The following is a 21834-nucleotide window of genomic DNA, read 5'->3' as shown; positions in this document are numbered from 1 at the left end:
GGCCACTCCATGTGGCCGGGCATCTTGGGGCACCTGTGTCTCACTTCACGGGGCTCTGCAAAGGCTCCTCCTGTTTCCTGCTCACTTACATCCGATGCTGCTGTAGGCTGGGACCCCCCTACCCCCACACCTGCACATGACCCTCCATGGCCCAAGCTTCCTGGAGCAAGGTGACCTCTTCCTAGTGGCTCCAGATTCCATGTGTGAATATCCCAGGAACGACCTTGCTTTGGAAGTCACACAGTGTTGCCTAATAAGTTTTTTTTTTTTTTTTTGTACAGGGGATTGAATCCTGGGGTGCTTAACCACTGAGCCACATCCCCGGCCCTTTTTATTTTATTTTTTTATATAGAGGCAGAGTCTCACTGAGTCGCTCCGGGTCTGGCTAAATTGCTGAGGCTGGCTTTGAACTCGGGATCCTCCTGCCTCAGCCTCCTGAGCCGCTGGGATTACAGGCCTGCGCCACTACGCCTCGCTCCTAATAAGGTTTTAAGACACAATTCTAGCTCCAGTTGGGGCAGTGTCACTTGTCACGTTGTTATGTTGTGGAAGGGGACATTGCGTGGCCATTATTGAAAGATACAATGTGTAATAGCAGCCACTGGGCAAGGCCAGGTCCCATGTCCCATGTGCGTTATTTTATGACATCTGGAAGTGGAATTGTGGTGTGGGTGGAGAGTTGAACTGTTCAACAAGACAGAAAAAAGAAAAAGAAGAAGAGGAGGAAGAGGAGGGAGGGGTGGTGGGAGAGGAGAAGGGAGGGTGGGAGGGAGGAGGAGGAGGGAGGGGTAGGAGGAGCAAAGAAGAACAGGTTTTAAGGGGCTAGATCCACAGCCAGCAGAGAGCTGGGGTGAAGTTCTGCCTGCTGAGCAGGGCCATGTGATGAATCTCACCATCAGCCATTCTCCATCCTGCAGGTCAGATCCCAACCTTGGAACAGAGCTTGATGGGCAGAGAGGTCCTCTGCAGTCTATTTTCTACCCAGCATTTTACTCTTTTTAGTACTCTCCCAAATATCCCTCTGGGGAATTGCCCCTCCTTGCTGTCAATGTGAAGCTAACCATGTCCCAACACACACACAGGAAACCCAATTTTATAGGAGAGTATGGGGCTAATGGAAAGGGATGTTACATTGAGAGCAAGAGCCAGAGTGGAACTGACTGGTATGTCCTTGATCCATCCATACCTGAAGGTGTTACATTTCTCCACTTCTAGCAGCTCTTGGTGAAAACAATTGGTTTTCAGTCAGGTACAGTGCCACCAATTTGGGAGACTGAGGCAGGAGGATTGCAAAATTGAGGCCAGCCTCAGTATGTTAATGAGGCCCTAAGCAACACATGGAGGCCCTGTCTCAAAATAAAAAATAGGGGCTGGGGTTGTGGCTCAGCGGTAGAGCACTCACCTAGCACGTGTGAGGCCCTGGGTTCGATCCTCAGCACCACATAAAAATAAATAAATAAAGATATTGTGACCAACTAAAAAATAAATAAATAAAGCGGGCTGAGGGTATAGCTCAGTGGTTAAGTGCCCCAGGTTCAATCCCAGCACCGAAACCAAACAATAACAAAAACAGTTGGGGACCATTTACTGATTACACCCCTTTTTTCCTCTAGCCTGTAGTCCTAGAGGATTTGTTCCCATGCAGTGCTCCTAGGACCCTGTCCTCCTCCTCCTCCTTGGTGACATTCATAACCATTGTTCTTTTCTTTTTCGTTTTCATTTTCTTCTTTATCTTTTTTAGTGGTACTGTAGCTCAAATCCAGGTTCTTACACATACTAGGCACTATGTCCTCAGGCCTTGCATGGGAATTAACTGTCAAACAAATGTGAAAAATGAGGCTGAGGCAGGAGGATTGTAAGTTAAGGGCCAACTTTGGCAACTTAACAAGGTCGTGTCTTTAAAAAAAAAAAAAGATAAATAAAAATAAAAAAGGCTGGGATGTAGCTGAGTGCCCCTAGGTTCAATCCCCAGGACTGCAAGAATAAAATAAAAGGACTCGGAGTGTAGCTCTAAGTGGTGGTGGAGTTCTTGCTCTGGATTCAATCTCTAGTAACGCGCGCGCGCGCGCGCGCACACACACACACACACACAGAAAATTAAACTCTGGGATGAGACACAGCCCTAGGGAACTGTTAGCTAGTAGAGTGAATGATCTGAATGCCCGGCTGAGCAGCATCTACATAAGGGGACAGCAGGTGGCCTGCTCCTATGCTTTATTTTGGTCTGCAGGGTATCAAAAATAGTGCCAAGGGCCGGCCATGTAGCTCAGTGACAGAGTGCTTGCCTACCATGTGTCAGGCTCTGGATTTGATCCCCAGCACAGAAAGAGGTGGGGCAGGCAGGAAAAGAACTTGAATAGGCATTTTTGTTTTGGGTGCTGAAGATTGAATCCACTGAGTTACATGTATCTCCAGCCCCACTTCCTTTTCTTTTTTGAGTCAGGGTCCTGTCAAGCGGCTGAGGGTCTTGCCAAGTTGATGAGGTTGGCCTAGAAATTGTGATCCTCCTGTCTCAGCCTCCCAAGTTGTTGGATTTACAGGGGTGCACCACAGCACCTGGTGTGAATAGACATTTCTCCCAAGAAGATACACAAAGGTCTCATAAGCACTTTAAAAGAGGCTCAACATCACTGATCATTAGGGAAACACAAATCAAAAACCCAGAGAAGAGCTGGGCCTGTAATCCCAGTGGCTTGGGAGGCTGAGGCAGGAGGATTGAGAGTTCAAAGCCAGCCTCAGCAAAAGTGAGTTGCCAAGCAACTCAGTGAGACCCTGTCTCCAAATAAAATACAAAGCAGGGCTGAGGATGTGGCTGAGTGGTCAAGTGCCTCTGAGTTCAATCCTCAATCCACCCTCCCAAATAAACAAAAAGGACTGGGGACATAGCTCAGTGGTACAGCACCCATGGGTTCAATAGCCAGTACTGGGGAAAAAATAAAGGAAGGTCATTTGATATCTGCTCCGACATGAATGAATCTTGAGGACATTATAAAATAAACCAGATTCAAATGGACAAATATCACATGATTCCACCTCTCTGAGGTCACTAGAGTTGTCAAATTTCTAGGGACAAAGTAGAACTGTGGGTGCCAGAGCCCGGGGTTGGGGGGAACTGGGAGTTAGTACTTAATGAGGATAGTTTCAGATTGGGGAGATGAAAAAGTTTTGGAGGTGGATGGTACTAATGGTTTCACGACAATGTGGTTGTATTTAACTCCCTGAGAGGCATTTCAAAACGGTCAAAATGGTAATTTTTGCTTTATGTATTTCACCACAGTTAAAAAAAAAAAAGTGTCAAGGTGAACAAATGAGATATCAAGGTGCAACTGTAGTAGACATCGCCCAGATTCCCTAGTGCCTGAATCTCCTCCCCTTGGTCACAGGGAAGACTACTCCCCAGCACCCTTTAGTTGAGTTTGGTCATAGGGACTCAGGGCACTGGAGACATGTGACTCTGCACTGATCTGCCCTTGCCCTGCGATGGCTTTGCAATGAGGTGGACAACTTATGAATTCTAATGACTTGGGCTGCTCAGACCAGCTGTCCTGGAAAGTCAAACTCAAGCTGAACAGAGGACACGCAGGGGACAAGGCATCTTTGTTTCACATTAAGCTGTTGAGATGTTGAGGATGTTTGTTACTGCAGCACAACACATCCTGAAACAATAGCCTCTCATGTGCAAGGGCAGATCTGGAACTCCTGGGGGTGGTCCCAGGATGGAGCTGTAGGGAGTCATTCCCTCTACCTGTTGTCCCGTGTTCCTACCTCTTTTTTTTTTTTTTTTTTTTAAGTTGTCGGTGGATTCAATGCCTTTTATTTATTTATTTATTTATTTTTTATGTGGTGCTGAGGATCGAACCCAGGGCCTCACACATGCTAGGCGAGCACTCCACCACTGAGCCACAACCCCAGCCCCTCCTGTCCGACTCTTGCAGGTACTTGAATCTGGAAAGGTGTAGTAATCTGTTCAGGCTGCCATGATAAAGTACCACAGATTGAGTGGTGTAAACAATAGAAACTTATTGTTTCAAGTTCTAGAGACTTGAAGTTCAAGATCAAGGTGTTGGATCTCAGAGGGCTGGTTCCTCCTGAAGGCTGAGAGGGGAGGATCTGTCTTAGCCTCTTTGGAGTGTAAATGGTGGTCTCTTGTTCATGTTTTTCCACATTGTCTTCCCTCTATATCTGCCTTCTCCAAAATCCCCCCCCCTTTTTTTTTTTTATAAAAAGACACCAGTCATTTTGGATTGGGGCCTACCCCACTCCAGTATGACATCATCTTAATGAATTACATCTGCAATGACCCCATTTCCAAATAAGGTCACATTTTGAGGTATTGGAAGTTATTGAGGTATATGAACATGAATTTTGTGGGGAGATCACTCAACCCATAAGAGACCGCCTCCCAGAGGAAGGAGCTAGGCCAAGTGGGCAGGTCTGGGCAGGGATGCCCTGGGGGCAGCAGAAGGAATCAAGTGAGCAGGTCTTTTTAGCAGGAGTGGCTCTTGAAGGTTCTTCAGAGATTTCCTGTGTTCACAGAAATTGGGTGTGCAAATGAGTGTGTGTGTGTATGTTGGAGGGGGTGGGTTCTTGCCTCTTGCTCATCTCTGGGGACAAGAGATCAAGAGGCGAAGAGACAGTGCAAGGACCCTGGGAAGGGGCTGTCAAGGTCTGATCTTTGGGGTTTGTTTTTGACTTTCTGCTGATTGTAGAAATGCATTGATGTGGGTGGGGGTGGGCACAGAATGGAGGCAGGCAGGAAGGGGAGCTTTCAAAGCCGTAGCCATGGGAAATGTTTTTATTTTCTGCTTGAAAGAAAATGCCAAAGAAGGATAAAAGGAAAAAAAAAAATAGGGAGGGAGGTGAAGAGAGTGAATATATGTGAGTGCTCGCACACGCACACGTGTGTGTGTGTGTGTGTGTGTGTGTGTGAGAGAGAGAGAGAGAGAGAGAGAGAGAGAGAGAGAGAGAGAGAGAGAGAGAGAATATCTGGGAGCCCATTGGCCCAGCAACCTGGGAAGGGTGAGACCCTGCCATTCCCTCCTTTGACATGTTCCCACTGGCCAGGGGGCACCAGCCTGCAGGAGGGAGCTGGGCAGAGCCATGGCAGGCCTAATTGCTGCCACTCTGAATGGGTGGCCTTAGGTTTCCCCACTTCTAAGACACACTCGGAATGTGTACCAGCAGCAGGGAGAGCCGCTGAGGGACACCTTGTGCAAAATCAGAAGGCCCCAAGGGAACCCCCGTAATCCCAGTTACTTAGGAGGCTAAAGCAGGAGGATCCCAAGTTTGAGGTCGGTCTGGGCAACTTAGGTAGGACCCTGTCGCAAGATAAAACTTAAAAAGGGGGGGGCTATAGTTCAGTGGTAGAGCACTTGCCTAACAGGCTGGCCCATGGTCCTCCTGAACTCCAGAGGAATGCTGCCTTGGGTTAGCCAGACCTCACCCAATCTCTACTTGCCCCAGGCCAAACCAGGGACTCCCACCAATCTCAGACCTCCGTTGCCTCCCCTCCCCCCACCAGGGGTAGGAGAAATTCCACAGTAGCCAAGAGAGAGGACTGAAAGGCTATAGGTGGGGGTGGCAAGGCAGGTGGTCAGCTTGTTGGGTGTGCTGAGGGGCTGGGAGTGTAGCTGACCGGTAGAGAGCTTAGCTTTAACACACACGAGCTAGGGGTTCCATGCCCAGCACACAAACACACACACACACACACACACACACACACACACAAGTGAGGAGATGCTGGGGTTTCCGTTTCAGTCACTCTGCCTGGCTTAGTAGATGATGCTGCCACTTTCCAGCTGTGTGATTGTCCCTTTTCCTTTCTGCCCCTCAAGCAGAAATGGATAGGACAGTAACCAAATCACAGGTCCAGGGGAGAGATGCCCAGGACATCCCAGGGAACTTTCAGAGACAGGAAAACAGGGGGAGGGGGGGCTGGCAGCCCGATCCGGAGGCACCACGTGGGTTAGGGTGGGAGGCAAGGAGGGCCTCTGGGGGCCGGGTTGGCAGTGGAATTTGCTCCAGAACCCTTAGCATGCACGGGCCTGCTGGGGAGGTGCAGAAGCCCAAACAAAGCAGGGACCAGGGGTGGGGGAGGGGAGTGGAACTTCTGAGAGACTAGGCAGCCCCCTCCGGGGACACGGACTCCCCACCTAGGTGCAGTGTCCCTCCCCAAACACACGTGCTGCCAAGCCCTCCATTAGTCACCCTGGCACTGACATACATAAATCCCATTAGTCACACCCCACACAAACTCGCTGCGGAACACACCCAGTCACACCCAGACAAAGACCGAGGCCCCCTAAGACAGAGGCCCGGCTTGTCGGTGGGGGCTGGTTCCCCAGGGCCTAGTACAGTGCAGCGAAGCTCAGGCGCCGGACACCTCCTTCCCAGAGTAGCCGATCCTCCATTTCCAAACCGCCACAACCTGCCCACAGCCCCCAAATAGTCACAGTGCCCTACCCCCACCACAAATCGTCCCCATCCCCTGTAGGCACACATACCACAATAAACGCCCTTGGCCACCCCCTCTTGTGTCTCTGGGGTGGGGGTAGGGCTGACTCTGGCCCCCTCCCCCAAGCCTGTCCTCGGACGGGTCTGGCAGGAAACATTCCCCAAGGTCACCCGAGCTCTTCAGCAGGCGGCCCCAGGAGCTGATTTATTGGCGGTTTATTTGGAGAAACGCTATCGCTCTCAGATTCCGGGGGGGGAAAAAAAAAACGCTCGCGGTGGACTTTAACCTTGGGCTGAAACCGCAGCGCTTTGTTTTCCGCGGCGCTTCCTGGGGCCTAGCAGGGGCGGCTCGGGCGGAATGTGGCTCTGCAGCCTCTCCGCTCCCAGGCTGCCGCCGGGGCGAGGCTCAAATTCCTCTGCGTCGGGCCGGAAGCCCTCAGTCCCTCCGAAAGTGCTTCTAGAAATTCTAGGAAGAAGCCGGAGCTCCTTGGGTGAGGGCAACCTCAGAGCCAGGTTTCCAACCACCCCCCCCCCCTTTGCCATCGCTTCTTTGGGGTCATGTCACTGGCACCGTGAGACTTTGGGGGGGGGCACCAAGGCGGGGATGAACGCTTTTCTCTCCACGATTGTCCCCACCAAAAGCCCCCAAAGCCTCTTCGGTGGTGGTCGGTCTCCGTCGCGCGACCGGATTGCTCGGTTGATGTCGGGCACCCGTGGAAAGGCCTGTTTTTTGCCCCTCTAGCAAGAAAAAAAAAAAAAGATAAAACTGACGACATTAAACGTTATTGTTGGAAATGTACTCTCTGGGGCTGCCCCCCTGACTAGGATAGGAAGACCGTCGCCCCCACCAGCTCAAACGACCGATTCCTGCTTTCTCCATGGTCTATTTGCACCAAGGCTGAAAAGGGGTATTCTCGGCAGGGAGGGGGTGGCATGGCGCGGGGTTGGGAACCCGATAGGTCTCCGACACCGCGCCTGCAGTCATCCGACTCATCTCAAGCTTCCCCCTGCCCCCAGGCCCCTCGTCGCCCGCAGAGGGATCCCGGGGCACAGGACTAAGCAGGGTCCCAGGAGGTGGGTGGTCGCCTGAGTTGAGAAATCGCTCAGTCCTTGGCCCTGTCTTGCTCCTCAACAACGCAGGCGGTCCGTGCACCCATCCTTCATAGGAGGGTAACCGAACCTTCATAGGAGGAAGTGTCGGGCCGGGGAGGGGGTTCCCCACCCCAAAGATGATCGGTGAAGCTCGGGCCACCTTGGGGTCCGAAACTCGTGGTGATAAATGGTGGTGGCACTGAGTGGGAGGGAGGCCGTTCCCTCTCTGGCGAATGGGGAAATTCTGGCTTGATTCCCTACGTTGAGTCGGGGCCTCCAGGCCGTGACCAGGAGAGCAAGGCGCTTGGCTTGGCGCGGGATGCGAGGCCGGCCCCGAATACCCGCGCATAAACAGCAGGAAGCAGGGCCCGCGCGGAGATTTATGGCAGCAGCCGGCCTGCGGCGCACCAAGCGCGTCTCAGTCCTTTCTGAGCCAGACAGTGGAGTGGAAGACCCGACCAGGGCCATAGGAAGAGGCCAGGGTCGGAGGCGGGGCCGAGAGGAGCCAGAATCCGCTGCGGCCAGGCCTGGCGCAACAGCCCCGGCTTTGCCCGCCGTGCGCCGGGGTCTTGGCTGCAGCAGGGCTCTAGCGCCGCGTCCCTGGTCTTCCTGGTGGGTCTGGGCGTCCCTCGGCCAGGCGCCGAGCCGCTGCTGGCCCAGACTCAGCTACAGACAGCAAGGATGACTGTCCCCAGTGCGGCCTCTCCGGGTTTTAGTGGCGCCCTGGCTGGGAGCTTCCCAGTTGCCGAATCTAGGACCTGTGGAAACTCTGGCCGAGAACCCTGCCCCGGCCTCCGGAGCCGGCAGCCGAAGCCGGAAAGCCTCGGGGCAGCTTTCGCAGTGGAGTCTGGATGGGCTTAAACCTCCCCTAGTCCTGGGGAAAGGCGGTTCGGGGCCAAGGGTGGGGCAGCTAGGGTGTCGGCGTTTTGGAAAGGATCCGGGCTTTTTTCAGAGGGTGTAGAGAGAACGTGTCCATGCGGGCTGCGACACCAAGGTGCTAGAAGAACCAGGTTCAACCTTGCATTGGGCAGAATTGGGAGGCGTGGGCTCCCACGAGTCGGACCTGCTGGCGGCTGGCCCCGGTGCGGGGCTTGTGCCTACAAAGGCACCGCAGGGGAGACATCGGGCTCAAGGTTGGCTTGTCCTTTGGCTTTACAACAAAGGGGGAGAGTTTTGTTAGTTGGGAAGCGACCTGGGGATATACAAAAGGTCTGGGCGGCCAGCCCGGGCCGTGGATAACCGCGTTGAGCCAGGCTCGCCTGGGTGGGTTCTCCCGGAATTGAGGTTTGAGGCTGCGTGGAGGTCCCCTCATCCCGGCCGATTTTCCGCCCAGTCAGTACAAAACACACACACCCACTGCGTCAACACAGTTTTTGGCCACTGATCCCGCGGGTAAACAAGCTAGAGGGGGTGGGGGTGGGGCGTGGAAGATGGCGCCTGGACTTGTGTCCTGGGCAGTGGACACCCGTACCGCGCGCACCCGTTTTTCACGTTTAAATGTGGCCCACCAGGGCGTGGGGGGGTATTTTCCTAGACCCAGTGGCCCAGCTAGGGTTGCACCAGAGGCTCCCCTGTGATGGAGCGGGTCTACGAAGGGGCCGTGGCTGCAGCCTTTACTCCTCTTGGGATCGGTCCCACGCCCCAAGATGGCTCCCGGCAGCTGTTTACTCAGCGGCTCCGGGGCACCAGGGCGCAGGGCCGAAGAGGGGGCAAAGACCAGGGCGCGCAACGGTTGGTTCCAGCGGGCCTGCCCGCGTCCCACAAGCGAGGCAGCCCCGGAGGAGCAGCGCGGGCAGGATCAGTCCTGTGCGCCCCGCCCCGCGGCCAGGACCCCGGAGCGGTCGCGACCCCAAGCCCCGCGCCTGGTGGCTAGAGGGCCGCGTGGCAGCTCGCGAGGGTGAAAGAGTGCATGGGGAGGGCAGCTCAAGGGGCTGGGGCGCACACATTCCAGCAGGGAGGGGGCCTCTTCTGTCCTGAATCGGGCCCTAATGAAATGCCAGCTCCCTTCGCCAAGCCGACGAGGTGCACACACTTGAAAAATGCAAACGCCATTGGCAAATCCAGGGCAAACAGGCAGAATTTTTATTAGCAACTAAATGATTTATGGCACACATACCCCGCCGTCACAATTACGGCGTCTTGGAGCATCCAGGGGTGAAAACATTAAACATTTATAAAAATAGGCCTTTGTTTTTTTTCCACCCCGCAAGTCTTTTGTATTATTCCCCACCCCAACTCTCGCAAGATACATATTTTTTTCTTGAGCTATATTAAAATAAAACCATTCCAGATCCCGGGCGGGCTAAGAGGGTGGGGGAATCAGGGCCTGCACTCCTAATATTGGAGGGCGATGGGGGCGGGGGAAGCGCTGGGGACTCGGGCGTGGGAGGGCTTACTAGGAACCCACAAAGGCCTCGGGATAAGACTCAAGGGCGCTGGGCGCCCCCACACACGGCCCCTTCCCTTGCTCTGGCTTCCAGCAGTCCCGCGCAGCTCAACTGCATTTATTTTATTTCTGCAGTCGCCCCCCTCCCCTAAGGCACACAGACACAATACCTCCTTTCTCTAACCCCCCTCTGCTTTCGGTCTTTGCTCCTGGCCGTCCTGGGGCTGCACCGGGCATCTCCCGCCGCCCCGGTTGCCACTGAGACCCGCGCGCCCAGCTCCAAGCGCGGACACCGCCGCTCGTTCCCCTTGGCTCCGGCTATTTTCGTTCCTTTCTCTCTTCACTCCTCCCTCCTCCCCCGCGGAGCTCCAGCTTCCAAAAGAGGGCAGCCTAGAAACCAGCGCAGGAGGATCCAAGAAGGGCAACTTGAAACTGCCCTCCTGAGGCCGAACTTTTTTCCTCAAATTTATCCTGGAATTAAATTAGACACCCCCAGTTCGCTCTCGAACCCTTCCCCCTTTTTTCTAAAAGTGGAGAAAAGAAAATAGAACGAATGGGCGCTAACTAGCTCATTTCCCCCCCCTCCAGAAAAGTTGCCTTAAAAATGGATTAAAAAAATAGGAGCAATGCGAAAACGCTGAGTCCGCAGCGCGGGGCGAAAGAGCGGGCTTCTCTTGTTTTAATTAAAATCCTATCACCACGGTTGCTCTCCGAGGCAGGATCAGCAGGATTTCTGCCCCTTCAAGCTTCTTTTCGAGGGTACGTAATGCCTAGCTGGACTCGGGTGCCTGCCGGGGCTGTGGAGAGGGTGCGGGGCCCCTAGGACTGTCCCTCCGGCAGGGTCCGCATTCCCTGCGCCTCTAGCCAGGTAGGTTTGCCGCGGGCAGCTCCCGGCTACTCAACCCAGAAAGGATTTTGCTGAAAGCGCAAAATAAAGTACAAAGTCTGGGGGATTGGGGCTCCCCTCCCCCTCTGGCCGCCGTGGCCAGCCAAGCACTTTTGGGCTTGGCTGCTGCTTCCTCTGAGCTCAACAGATTTTTTTTTTTTTCCCGGTCTCGCCCTCCCTGGAGGGGGCGCGGCGGATGGAAGGCGAGAGAGGCCCCCAGCCAAGAGGTTTTTAATATTACACTTTAATAGGTTTCAGAAGGCCCCGTGGAGAAATGCTAATAGGCTGAAATGTCAGAATCGAGAGGGATTCAGCTTGCGCTCAGCCGATCTAATCCTTTTTTCTGCTCTGATTTTTTTTTGGGGGGGGAGGGGGAGGGGACCGCCCACGCCAAGAGGGGCTTCGGGGAGGGGCGCGCGTTGCAGAAGCACCGCAGCCCGGGCCGGGGCCGAGAAGGGGGCGCGTCCCGGCCCGCGCGCGTTTCTATAGGAACCCCCTTTAGGAGATTAGACTCACCCGCTGCCCGCCGCCGCGGCCTCTCCAAAATATTAATCAGTAACCATCTGACACTGCTTTTCAGGGAGGGACCCGCAGGCCGGGACAAGGAAAACGGCCTTCTCGCCTGCCCATCCCACCCGACTGCGCTCCTGGGGGAGAGGGAATGAATCGCTGCTTTGTTTTAAAAGGAAGGAAAAGGAAAAAAAAAAAAGAAAGAAAAAAGAAAAAGCAGCCCTTGTCTGTTTTGGCGTCTCCACCGCGCGTTCTAGAGGCGCACCCAGGGGAGGTGGGGGGCCGGGGCGTGGGCACTGGGTGCAGTCCGCCGGGCCCCAGGCCCTTCCCGGCTCGCTCGGCTTGTCACCTCCTCCTGCGAGCAGGAAGCTGACAGCCGGCCCATTAAACCGCGCCTTGCAAAGCCCTGGATTGCGGCGACAACCATCTTCCTCTATTTTGATCACTCAGCCCAGACGCTGGAGGAGGGGGGAGGAAAAGGGAGGAGAAGGAGGAAGGGGGGGGGCGAGCTGGTGGAGGGGGAAGGGCTGCCTAGAAACGGCCCGGAAAAATTCTCACCACCAGTTTTGATCATTCAGCCCCGCCGAGGGGAGCCTGGAAACTGCTGGAGCCCTGAGGTCCGTAATTGGTTTTATAGGAATGGCTGAGGGCCAAGGTGTTTACATGCGCGTGATGGGCGGCGCGCGCGGCCAATGCTCGGCGGCCGGGGGCTGGCCCTGGGGGGGGGGGCGGGCGCCGGGGAACAATGCGTGTTTCTTCGCCTGCTAGGGCTCCCCTCCCCCAGCCCCCGCCTCCCCCCCCCCCCGCGCTAGCTTTTTTTTTTTTTTTTTTTAGATCCAGCGAGAGGAACTTGAAAGGGGGGTTGTGTAATGTACCTTTTCCAATCCCGGGCTGTATATGGAGATTTGGGATTCTTTAAACCGGCGCTACCTGGATTTTATTAAAAAGCGGGGAGCTCGGCGGGAGGAAAGCTGGCTTTTCCGGGGGCTGCGGGAGCCGGGCCGCGGGAGGGCGGAGGAGTTGGCGCGCCGAGCGCTCGGCCCGGGGAGCGGTTTTCTACCAAAAAAAGGAAAGGCGGGCAAAAAGTGTGAGGCGGCTGCGGGTGGCGGAGGGGAGCGGCGGCCGCGGGATGGCGGGCAGCACCGGCGCCTAGCTGCGCCGAGAGTCGGGGCTGCTACCGGAGTCGCTGTCGCTGGAGCCCGGAGCCCGGAGCCCCGCCGCGCCAGGTACGCCGCTGGTCCTCCGGCTGCCCTGGCCGGGCGCGAGGGTCTCCAAACTTTGCAGTTCGCACCCCACCACCCCATCCCGCCTGCCCTTTGGGTTGTGCGAGGGTTCCCGAAGCTGTCCGGCTGATGGGGACGAAATCGGGGACTAGGGGCAGAGGGCAAAGGGGGCCCTGGGAAGGTGAGGGCGGACTGCTGTTCCTTGGGCGCCCACCCGAGCCCCCAGTCCGCTACAGCCTGCACCACACAGCCGAGGGGCGTCGGTGCCCGGCAGGCGGCAGAGGCGGGGGAGCCCGGGACGCCGAGACGTTTTCGATTATAGGCTGTTTTTAATTAAAAGCCGGAATTCAGCCATTTTAACTGCATTTAAGAGGGGGAGAGAAGTAGGGAAAACGCAGCGGAGCCTGCGGTTGTCCACGCCAGCTTCTTTACCTTTGCCAGGGTTCCGGGGAGCTTCACCCCGACTCCCTCAAGCTAGGGCGCCTGGGCATGCTCCGAAGCGTTGGCTTTTAAAATAAAGCTTCCCTAAAAACATTATTAAAAAAAAAATCTCTGGAAGCTCATCGCCTTCTTGAGACTTGAATCCTCGGATGTGACGATCTTAGATTTTTCCTAAGTAAACGCGGATCTGGTAACAAGAGCCTGATGCAAGGGAGCGAGGGGGTGTTTGAAACCCAAACCACGTTAAAATAGCCACCCTTAACAAAGTGGAGGAGGAGGCCGGGGGGGATCTGCAGCTAAGAGGGTCTGCAGCTCGAGAGGCTGGGCGCGGAGTTGGGGCGCGGGGCTGGTACCCAAGAGCGGGTGGCTTTGGCGCGATCCGCGGCTCCGGAGAGCCCCGGCATCCCGGAATCGGGAATCAGAGCTGCTGCAGGCGGGCAGACGGACAACGAGGGAAGGGTGGGCTCCAAGATCCCCTCCCGCCCCCACGGGAATCTGCAAACAACAAATCTTTTAAACAAACAGCTTGAAACTGGAACTACAGGGGGATTTACCCAACGCTGGGGGAGGCGCCCCCCAGCCGGCCCGCGCTGCGAAGGTTTTCTTTGTAGATTATTTTTTGGGGTAGGAGAAAGCTAGGGTAGGCTCGAGATCCTTGATCCCCTTCTTTCCCCTCTGACGCCCCCCAAATCCCCCGCTCCAGATCAAGTCCTCGGGCCACAGGATTCCCAGGCTGGGGCGTTGGAAAATGAAACCAAAGCTTGTTTTGAAGGATTCTTTCCAGTCCTCAGGCGAGAATGCCACGTCTCGGGTCCTCGGACTCAGACTCTGAGACTCACGGTGACTGGACAGGGGCAACAGGAGGGGGCAGCGGGCCTCCTTAGAAATAATAAACCCGCTTCGCACCCTCCCTCCCGAAACAACAACAACAACGAAAAGCTCCAAACCAAACACTCCTTTGGTGGCTCTCAGGGCGAGCTCAGGAAAATCAAACTCAGAAAAGGGAGGCGAGGGCCCCAAAAGGTTAAATATTAAACTTTCCGGATTAGATAGTGACTTAGTGTTCAGGGAAACATTTCGAGCCGCTCATGAAAAGGTTTCACAGTTTAAAACCTCGAAGCATGTGACGCTCGGGAATAAAACACTTAAGAGGTTTGTATTTATGCTGTCCGGGTGCGGCTGGCCTTCCCCAGTTTCGGGAGGACCCAGCGGCTGCCGTGGTAGAGTCGGGTCTAGGGCGCAGTGCTCCACCGGTCACTTTTCTGAGCCAGATCACCGGAGCCTGAAGCCGCCGGGAAACGGAGCATGGAGTTTTACTTTTCGTGGAAAAGGGGCTACTCCCGATTTGATTTTTGGCCACCAGATCAGCAGCCCTAGACCCCGAAGGGCGAGGTGACTTTCTGAAACTTTTTTTTTTCTTTTTCTCCCCGCTTGTCTTACTTGGCCCGTCTCCTCTCCCTGCCAAGACGCCGTGTGCCCGGTCTCTCGAAACTCTTCCTGGCCACCCAGAGGGGCCCCACCACCGGTCGTCTGTGCGCCTCGGGCCACCGGCCCGCCTCCGAGCGCAAGCCCCGCTGGCCGCCGCCATGCACACCGCGGAGCCCCCGCCACCCGAGGACTCTGGGACTACATCGAGGCCGAACTTTTAGATCCCACTGAGCAAGGCCGGCAGGCCAGGTGGAGGGCTGGCCGCGGCACTCCCGCGGAGGATGGATGGCCGAGACTTCGGGCCCCAGCGGTCCGTGCACGGCCCCCCGCCGCCGCTACTGTCCGGCTTGGGCATGGACAGCCACCGCGTGGGTGCGGCTACTGCCGGACGCTTGCCCGCCTCGGGCTTGCCCGGCCCTTTGCCGCCCGGGAAATACATGGCCGGCCTCAACCTCCACCCGCACCCGGGTAAGTGTCCCGCGCCTTGTCCACTCTTCCTGATTTCCTGGGATCCTGGGGAGGGAGGCCTGGGAAGATCATGGCCTGGGTTGGGCGCCTCTCGGCTGGCCCATTGGTGCTGGCGGGCTCAGCTCTCAGTACGGGGGAATCCCTGGGCCTGGGGCAAGGCCAGTTCCGAGGCCCCGACCAAGAGGTGCTCGGCTGTGGTCTCCAGCGCGCTGGACCCGCTTGAGATCCAAGAATCTGCCGAAATCAGAGCCACCAGGGGCCATGCCAGCCCCCGGGCTCCTGCGGCACTAGCCTGGGCTGGAGTTTGCGAAATCTGGGCGAGAAAAGAACAAGTCAGCCCCCATGCCCCATGAGACACCCGCTCCCCGAACTCGGATCTTTTTTCTTGGCAAACGAACGCCTTTCCCTACGCCCTACGCCGGTGGGCCCAGAGTTCTGCCCGCGACTCCACCACCAGTGCGGAGCCGCGGCCAGGAGATGCGGGGGGCGGGCGCACGGTGAACCCAGCTCTGGGACCCCAGTTTCCTGTTGGCTTCTGCGGGTCTCTCTTCCAGGAGTGGGAGGGCACTGACCCTGCGCCCAAGGGCTCGCCGCGCAGCAGGAACGCCAAGCCTGGCCGCTGCCTTTCTGAGCTTAGGGGAAAGAGGTGGTGCAGGGAGTGGATCCGCACGGAGCCTGGGCAGTGGAGGGGGTACCAGGGATCCAACAAGGAAAGGTGGAGGAGTTGTCCAAGAAGGCCCTGCAGCCTCCACCATCTCCCAAGAGAGGCTCTTGGGCTGCGGCAGAGACTGCACTGGGCGGGCGCCGGGCAGGGAGCAAGCAGTTTGCCCAGCCGGACGCCGGGCGCGATGGGAAATGTGACGCGGGGCCGCAGACTTGCCCAGCCTGGGTGGGGGAAGACGGGTCCAAATTGCCCGGCTGATTTCTGTGCCTGATGTTAAGGGAAAAAAGTCCACCTCTTCTCCTTCAAACTGAAGTTTAGAACTTTTACGATTTCTCGGGGGAACTCCTGAAGCTCCTCTGGTCTTTGGTTTCTTGGAAGAGACACCTCGCCCCCTACCCCCCCCCCCCCGCCCGCCCACCCGTCTGCGCTCACCGATTTTGCTTCTCTCTTTGATTTTTCTCCTGGAACTTTTCAGGAGCTGGAGTCGCAGGGGCTCGGCGGGACAAAGGGCCTTTGTGAAGCCTCCTGCGGGGGAGGGGCAGGCGGAGATCCCCGCTGTCGGGGCACAAGGACCTGGGCCCCCCCACCCCTGCTGTGTGCCCCGCCTGGGGGCAGCGACAAGGACCAGGGTTTTCTTTTGAATAGTGAGCTGCGTAGAGCGTGGGGCGCTGGGCACCCCGAGACAGGAATTGGGGGTGGCCTTCCGGTATACAGGCCATCTGGATCATCCCCTTGTGTGCGCCTGGCAAAGCCATGTTGATGCCTGTGCAAGTTTGCCTGTCTTTTCCATTCCTCGGGTCATGCAGTCCGACCCAGGGTGCTGGCAGGCCCTATGGTCTGGCAATCTGATCTTGGATCTCCCTGGCTGGCCTGGCTTTTGCTTGTAGTGCCGGCTGCGGGAGATCTGGCTGGGACCTGGTGGAGGCAGTGTCCTCTTGAGAGTAGTGTAGCAGTCACTACTCTGGGAGCGCCTTTTGCTCGCACTGTTCTACGGCAGCGCCTGACCTGGCCACTACAGTCCTACGGCCAGAGGCTCCTTTGGTGGATGAGGAGGCCAACGTGAGAACCAGCCGAGGAAGTCCAGCTAGAGGTGACCACAGAGTCCTGCATTGTGGCTTCCTGCCCTTCCAACGGCTCTGTAGGTTTGGCAGGTCATGCAATAAAGGCGGGAAGGCCACCCCCATCCTTGAGGCCTTGCTTATCTTGGAGGGAAAAGTGGGATCCCATGCCCCACATCTCCAACTGTAGCGGTGGAAGGGACACTTGGACCCCAGGCCAATGCCCAGAGCTGAGCCCATACTAATCCCATTAGCTACCAGGTGGGAATTGTACCCCATTCACTGCTTGGGGTGGAGCTTGATTAGAAATTCCTCAACCTAATGCTCTCCCTCCCCTTTTTCCTTGTGGGGTGAGGTGCTAATTTTTCTCTTACCCAGAACACCACCTTCTCTGTTCTTTGGCTGTCTGCTCCTTAGGTCTTGCCAGCATTATCAGCCCCATCTTTATTTGTTTATTTTTGTACAAAAAGCTCAGAGAAGCTGAGTGATTTGCCCGGGTCACACAGTGAGGGAGAGGCTTTGCTGGTTCCCTCATGGAGTTCGGTGGAGGGGCGGTGGCCTGTAACCCCGGTGTGCAGTCTAGGTTATTTGGAACAGCCCCTGGAGACCTCTGGAAACAGGAGGTGCTTTAAGCAGATTGGGTCTCTTCCTCTACAAGAGGTAAAGGCAAGAATGAATGGGGTTTGGATCAAAGCAAGGTGGCTTTTTCCTTTCCTATAACCTTGAGTATTGATACAGTTTGAGCAGTAAATATTCACAGCCTGGTCAGTGAAATGGATAAGTAAGTGACAAGCACCTGGGGGGCTGGGCTCTTTGCTCTGGGGTTGGGAGGCAGGTCACTGAGTCCTCATGCATTGCAATTAAAGAGCCATTAGCAGGATTTTGTACTTGGTTATTTATTCTCCCTGCCCCCACACCCTCGGCTGAAAGGGGGGTGGAACTCGAGGATCAGGATGGGGGAGGCCCTGCACTTTGGCCTGGCCAATGGACAATAGGGGGCCGTGGGCCTTCTGCAGGGCCCATCAGATCCATCTCTGGAATTCAGCCTGTCAGCCTACTGGGATTGATTTAGAAAGATTAATCAGGACTGGCTGGTGGAGTGATGGGATCCTGAAGATAAGGGAGATTGGCTGAGCTCTTCCTTCTCTGGTTAGAGGCATCAAGGGAGGTCTGGGGAAGGTTCTAGAAAATGGAAGGGCCTCTTGAGACCCCTGGCTCTTGCTGCCTTCTGGTTTCTTTAGTTCCCAAGCACAGTGCTTTCCTCTTTCCTCACTTGCTCATTTACTTAGCAAATAAATCCCGAGTGCTTCCTGTGTACCAGCCTCTGCTTGGGGACCTAGGACGCGGCAGTGAACCAAACAGAAGTCTCTGCCCCCGTTGGAGCACATTCTAGAGTGGGGGCAGGCAATAAACACACAAATCACTGGAGGAAATAATTCTACATAGGGACACAGGCCACAAAGAAAATAAAATGCCGAGGGTCTGGTTTGGCCCAAGGGTGAGGGGCAGGGTCAGAGGGCCTGACCTGGGTGATGGAGGGAGTGATCCTTTTTGTGTGTGTGAAGAGCTGAAGAGTTCTGTGAAGGTGACAGAATGCAGAATGCACAAGCCGAAAGCTTGACCCAGGGAGAGTGGTTGAGAGCCCTCAGAAGACAAGATGGGGGAGGTGGGTCCTGACTCTCCCTGAAGGCCGCTAATGAGGTCTTGGAATTTTAAACTGTAGGAATGAGGAGGGACTCAGATGGAGGGACATTTCACAGAACTGGCCTGTACTCTTAACAAATGTCAATGGTATGCAAGACAAAGGAAGGCTGAGAACTGCTCCTGATTAAAAGACTTAAAAAAAAAAAAAAGTGACAGCTAAAAGCAGTTTACTGCCCTGGATTGGATCCTGGATTAGGGAAGAAATGGCTGTCAAGAAGATCATTCATGGGGGCAATTGACGAAATTGGAGTATGGACTGTAGATGAACCGATAGCATCAAATCAATAGGTTCCATGAAGTTGATAACTGCCCTGGTTGTGTAAGAGAGTGTCCTTGTTCTTAGGGAATAAGAATGCAGAATCATTTAGGAACAAGGGACACCATGCCTACAACTTCCTTGCTAGTTCAGGAAGAGGAAAAAAAAAATACCACTGAGATATACGTGAATGGATATGGGAGACGGTGGAAAATCAAATAACAGACCCGTTTTTCACAGTTGTTGGATCTGGTGAAGGTCATATGGTAGTTCATTGTACTATCTCAAACTTTTCTCTGAATTTGAAATTATTCCAAAATAAGCATTTTAAAAAATTAAGCTGGCCACAGGCCAGATACTGATAGACGAGGAGAGAAGTGGGGTGACTAGTTTGAGGCAAGGAGATTGCAGATGAGAGTGACCAGGGAGAGGAGCTGGAGATAGCAAGGGTTCTGGTGGCTTGTGGAGGTTGGGCTGCTTCTCAGACAGTGGAGGGCAGGGAGCAGGAAGGACAGCCCCTGGGTTTTGGTTAGAGCTGCTCCTGGGAGGGATGGGAGGAACAGTTTGGGGAGAGGGTGGGATGGGCTCATTCTTTGGAATATGGCTGGGTCAGGATGCTTTTGTCTGGTAGATGAGTCTGCATTCTAACCTGATTTTACTCCCACCCCGCCACATAATCATCCACTCAAACTCCAGCCCATCATCTGAGGTGCCGCAGCCCAGCTGTTAAAGGGATCAGTTAGAGCTGCTCTCTGGCCAGGTCTTGGGCTTCCCCAGGGCCTGTCAGGGCCCTGACCAGCAGTCAGTCAGGATCAGGGTCCTTTTATTCTTTTTCTTTTTGCAAATACTGGGGATCGAACTCAAGGCCTTGTCCCTGCTCTGCCTTTAAGCTACACCCCTACCCCAGGGCCAGGGTCCTTCATCACACCTGCTTCCTGCAGAGGTCTGGCATCTAATTTTGGAGGAAGAAAGGCCATCAGATTGGCAGCCACTAAATCTCTTTGCCACCTGTCCCAGGCCATGAATGTACCCACTGTTAAATCTGAGGTTCCTCATGAGCTAATGAAAGTGATCAACCCTTAGCTCAGGGAAAAAAAAACAACCCAGAAAACAAATACCCGACTCATACACCCTCACTAACAATTTTACATATTTCTGAGCATGAGCCTGCTGACGCTCCTAACCCGCAATCCCTGATAATAGATTGCTTCATCAGGAGGCAGGCTGGTCTAGGGTCTGAGGTTTATGTCCTGCTCTTCCACTTACTGGGCATATATAGGACTCTGTAAGCCTCAATTTTCTCATCCATAAAGTGGGTTCATCAGTCCTGTTGAATTTGTTTGGTTCTTGTGAAGTTTGAATGAGCAAGCTCAGGCGAGGTCCCTAGCCCAGGTAGGGCCCTCTGCAGAAGTTCCAGTAAAAGTGATGGCTGTAATTACAGTGATCATTAGCAGATGAGTCACAAATCCCTCAGGCTAGTCCAGACTCTAAGGGCCTCTGGAATTGCCCCGGAACTCTCTCTGGCTGGAGTACAGGCCTTAAGACACAAGAATTCCAAACTGAACTCATTTTTTTTTTTTTTCCCCTTTTCTATTGCTGGGAATGGAACTCATGACCTTGCGCACACTAAGTGTGGGTTTTGCCACTGATCAACACCCCCTCATCCTTTTTATTTGGTTTGTTTCCCTTTTTTTTTTTTTTTGTACAATAGCTGTACTCTAAAATGCTCCAATTTTTGAGTGTTCAGTTTACTGAATTTTTACAAAATGGACACAACCCTGCAGCCACCAGCCAGCTCAGGTTTCTAGCCCTGGGGTGACTCCTGGGTGTTCCCTCTGGTTTACTACCTGACCGACTGCCTGCCCCCAACCCCAACAGCAATCTTATTTCTAGTACTGTAGATTAGTTTTGCCTATTCTGGAACTTTCTGTAAATGGAATGATGCAGCTTGATATCTCTCTCTCCCTCTCTCTATCTTTCTCTCTCTCTCTCTCTCTCTCTCTCTCTCTCTCTCTCTCTCTCCCTTTTTAATTTCTGACTGCTTTCCCCCAATATTTATATTTGTGGAATGTAGCTGTACTTTGTAGTTTCTCATTGCTGTTTAGTATTCCACTCTATGAACATAGCACAATTTATCCAATCCCCTGTTGATGGACATTCAGGTTGTTTCCAGTGTTTTCTATGAGTAATGCTTCTGTGAACGCGTCTTTGGGGGCGCATATATACACATTTCTTTGGATGTATACCTAGCAGCTGAGTCGCAGGGACAGGGGGTGTGCCTGGGCCCAACTGCAGTGGCTGTGGCTTTTCAGGGGTTGTACATTTTACATTCTTGGCAACTGTGTGTGGGTTTCAGTGGCTCTGCATCTTTACCAATGCGGAATATTGTCACTCCTTTGAGTTCCGTCCACCCTGGTGTGCGTGTATTAGTATCTAATTGTGTGTGCATTTTAAAAAAACTTCCTTTCCTTTTTTTTTTTTTTTGTTTTAAACTTCATTGAAGAATATTTCACATCCTGTCAGATTCACCTGGAGAGTGTATAGTCCTGCTTTGTGTTTAACATTACATTTTAAAATAAAAGTTATTCATCATTTAAGAAGTCAAATAGTGTTGGAAGGGTTATAAAAAAAAAAATGAGCCAGTCTGCATTTTCTCTCCTCACTTCTTTTAACTCATTATTCAGTATTAACTAGTACTCTGGGAGAAGAGGATTTTGCATAGATTGTCTGACTGAATCCTGATTCTCTCATTTATTATGTGTGAGACTAGTTTCTTTGCCTCTCTGTCCCTTGGTTTTTCTCATTTGTAAAATGGGGGATAATAATAGCATAGTCTGTGAGATTGTTCTGAGGGTTAAATAGTTCCTGCAGGTTAAGCATTTAGAACTGTATTTGGCATATGATAAGCATTTAGTAATGTTCATTATGATAATTTTTTATTTTAATTTTTTTTGGTACCAGAGAAGGAAACTGGGGCCACTTAATCATGAGTACATCCCAACCCTTTTCGTTTTTATTTAGAGACAGGGTCTCACTAAGTTTCTTAGGGCTTCGATAAGTTGCTGAGGCAGGCTTTGAACTCAAAATCATCCTGCCTCAGCCTTCCGAGTCGCTGGGATTATAGGCATGTGCCACCGTGCCTGGCCCACTGTAATAATTATCGTCCTTACCGCCTCTGCCATTTCTACTGTACCGTCCTCCCAATGTTTATGAAATATGGTTTTGTTTAAATCAGTTTTATTGTTATGGCTTTGTAAATATTGTT

At 53.9% G+C, this 21834-nt stretch overlaps 1 protein-coding gene and 3 long non-coding RNA genes across 12 annotated transcripts in view; 2 read left to right on the top strand and 2 right to left on the bottom strand.

The window, feature by feature from the left end:
* Window positions 1-6654: 6654 nt before the first annotated feature.
* On the bottom strand, window positions 6655-8461 carry LOC113195600 (uncharacterized). The gene is made up of 2 exons (XR_003302425.2): window positions 7634-8461; window positions 6655-7191 (listed from the first exon to the last, which is right to left on the bottom strand). It is a non-coding gene; the product is annotated as an uncharacterized LOC113195600 (long non-coding RNA).
* Window positions 8462-10319: 1858 nt separating this feature from the next.
* Window positions 10320-11923, bottom strand: LOC113195585 (uncharacterized). Its single transcript, XR_003302422.1, has 3 exons — window positions 11886-11923; window positions 11334-11464; window positions 10320-10402 (listed from the first exon to the last, which is right to left on the bottom strand). It is a non-coding gene; the product is annotated as an uncharacterized LOC113195585 (long non-coding RNA).
* LOC144256912 (uncharacterized) lies at window positions 10401-11554 on the top strand. Its single transcript, XR_013344315.1, has 2 exons — window positions 10401-10690; window positions 11398-11554. It is a non-coding gene; the product is annotated as an uncharacterized LOC144256912 (long non-coding RNA).
* Window positions 11924-12197: 274 nt separating the features above from the next.
* Window positions 12198-21834, top strand: part of Tnrc18 (trinucleotide repeat containing 18) — a 90015-nt gene continuing 80378 nt past the window's right edge. For all 9 annotated transcript variants that reach the window (XM_026407169.2, XM_026407168.2, XM_077803048.1 and 6 more), the window contains exons 1-2: window positions 12198-12553; window positions 14458-14887. In XM_026407169.2, the coding sequence (XP_026262954.2) occupies window positions 14701-14887 (187 nt within the window). In that variant the 5' untranslated portion in view covers window positions 12198-12553; window positions 14458-14700. The remainder of the gene's footprint in view (window positions 12554-14457; window positions 14888-21834) is intronic.

This window comes from Urocitellus parryii, chromosome 9 (genome assembly GCF_045843805.1).
Source record: "Urocitellus parryii isolate mUroPar1 chromosome 9, mUroPar1.hap1, whole genome shotgun sequence".
Lineage (NCBI taxonomy): Eukaryota > Metazoa > Chordata > Mammalia > Rodentia > Sciuridae > Urocitellus > Urocitellus parryii.
This window is presented reverse-complemented; position numbering and strand designations above follow the sequence as displayed.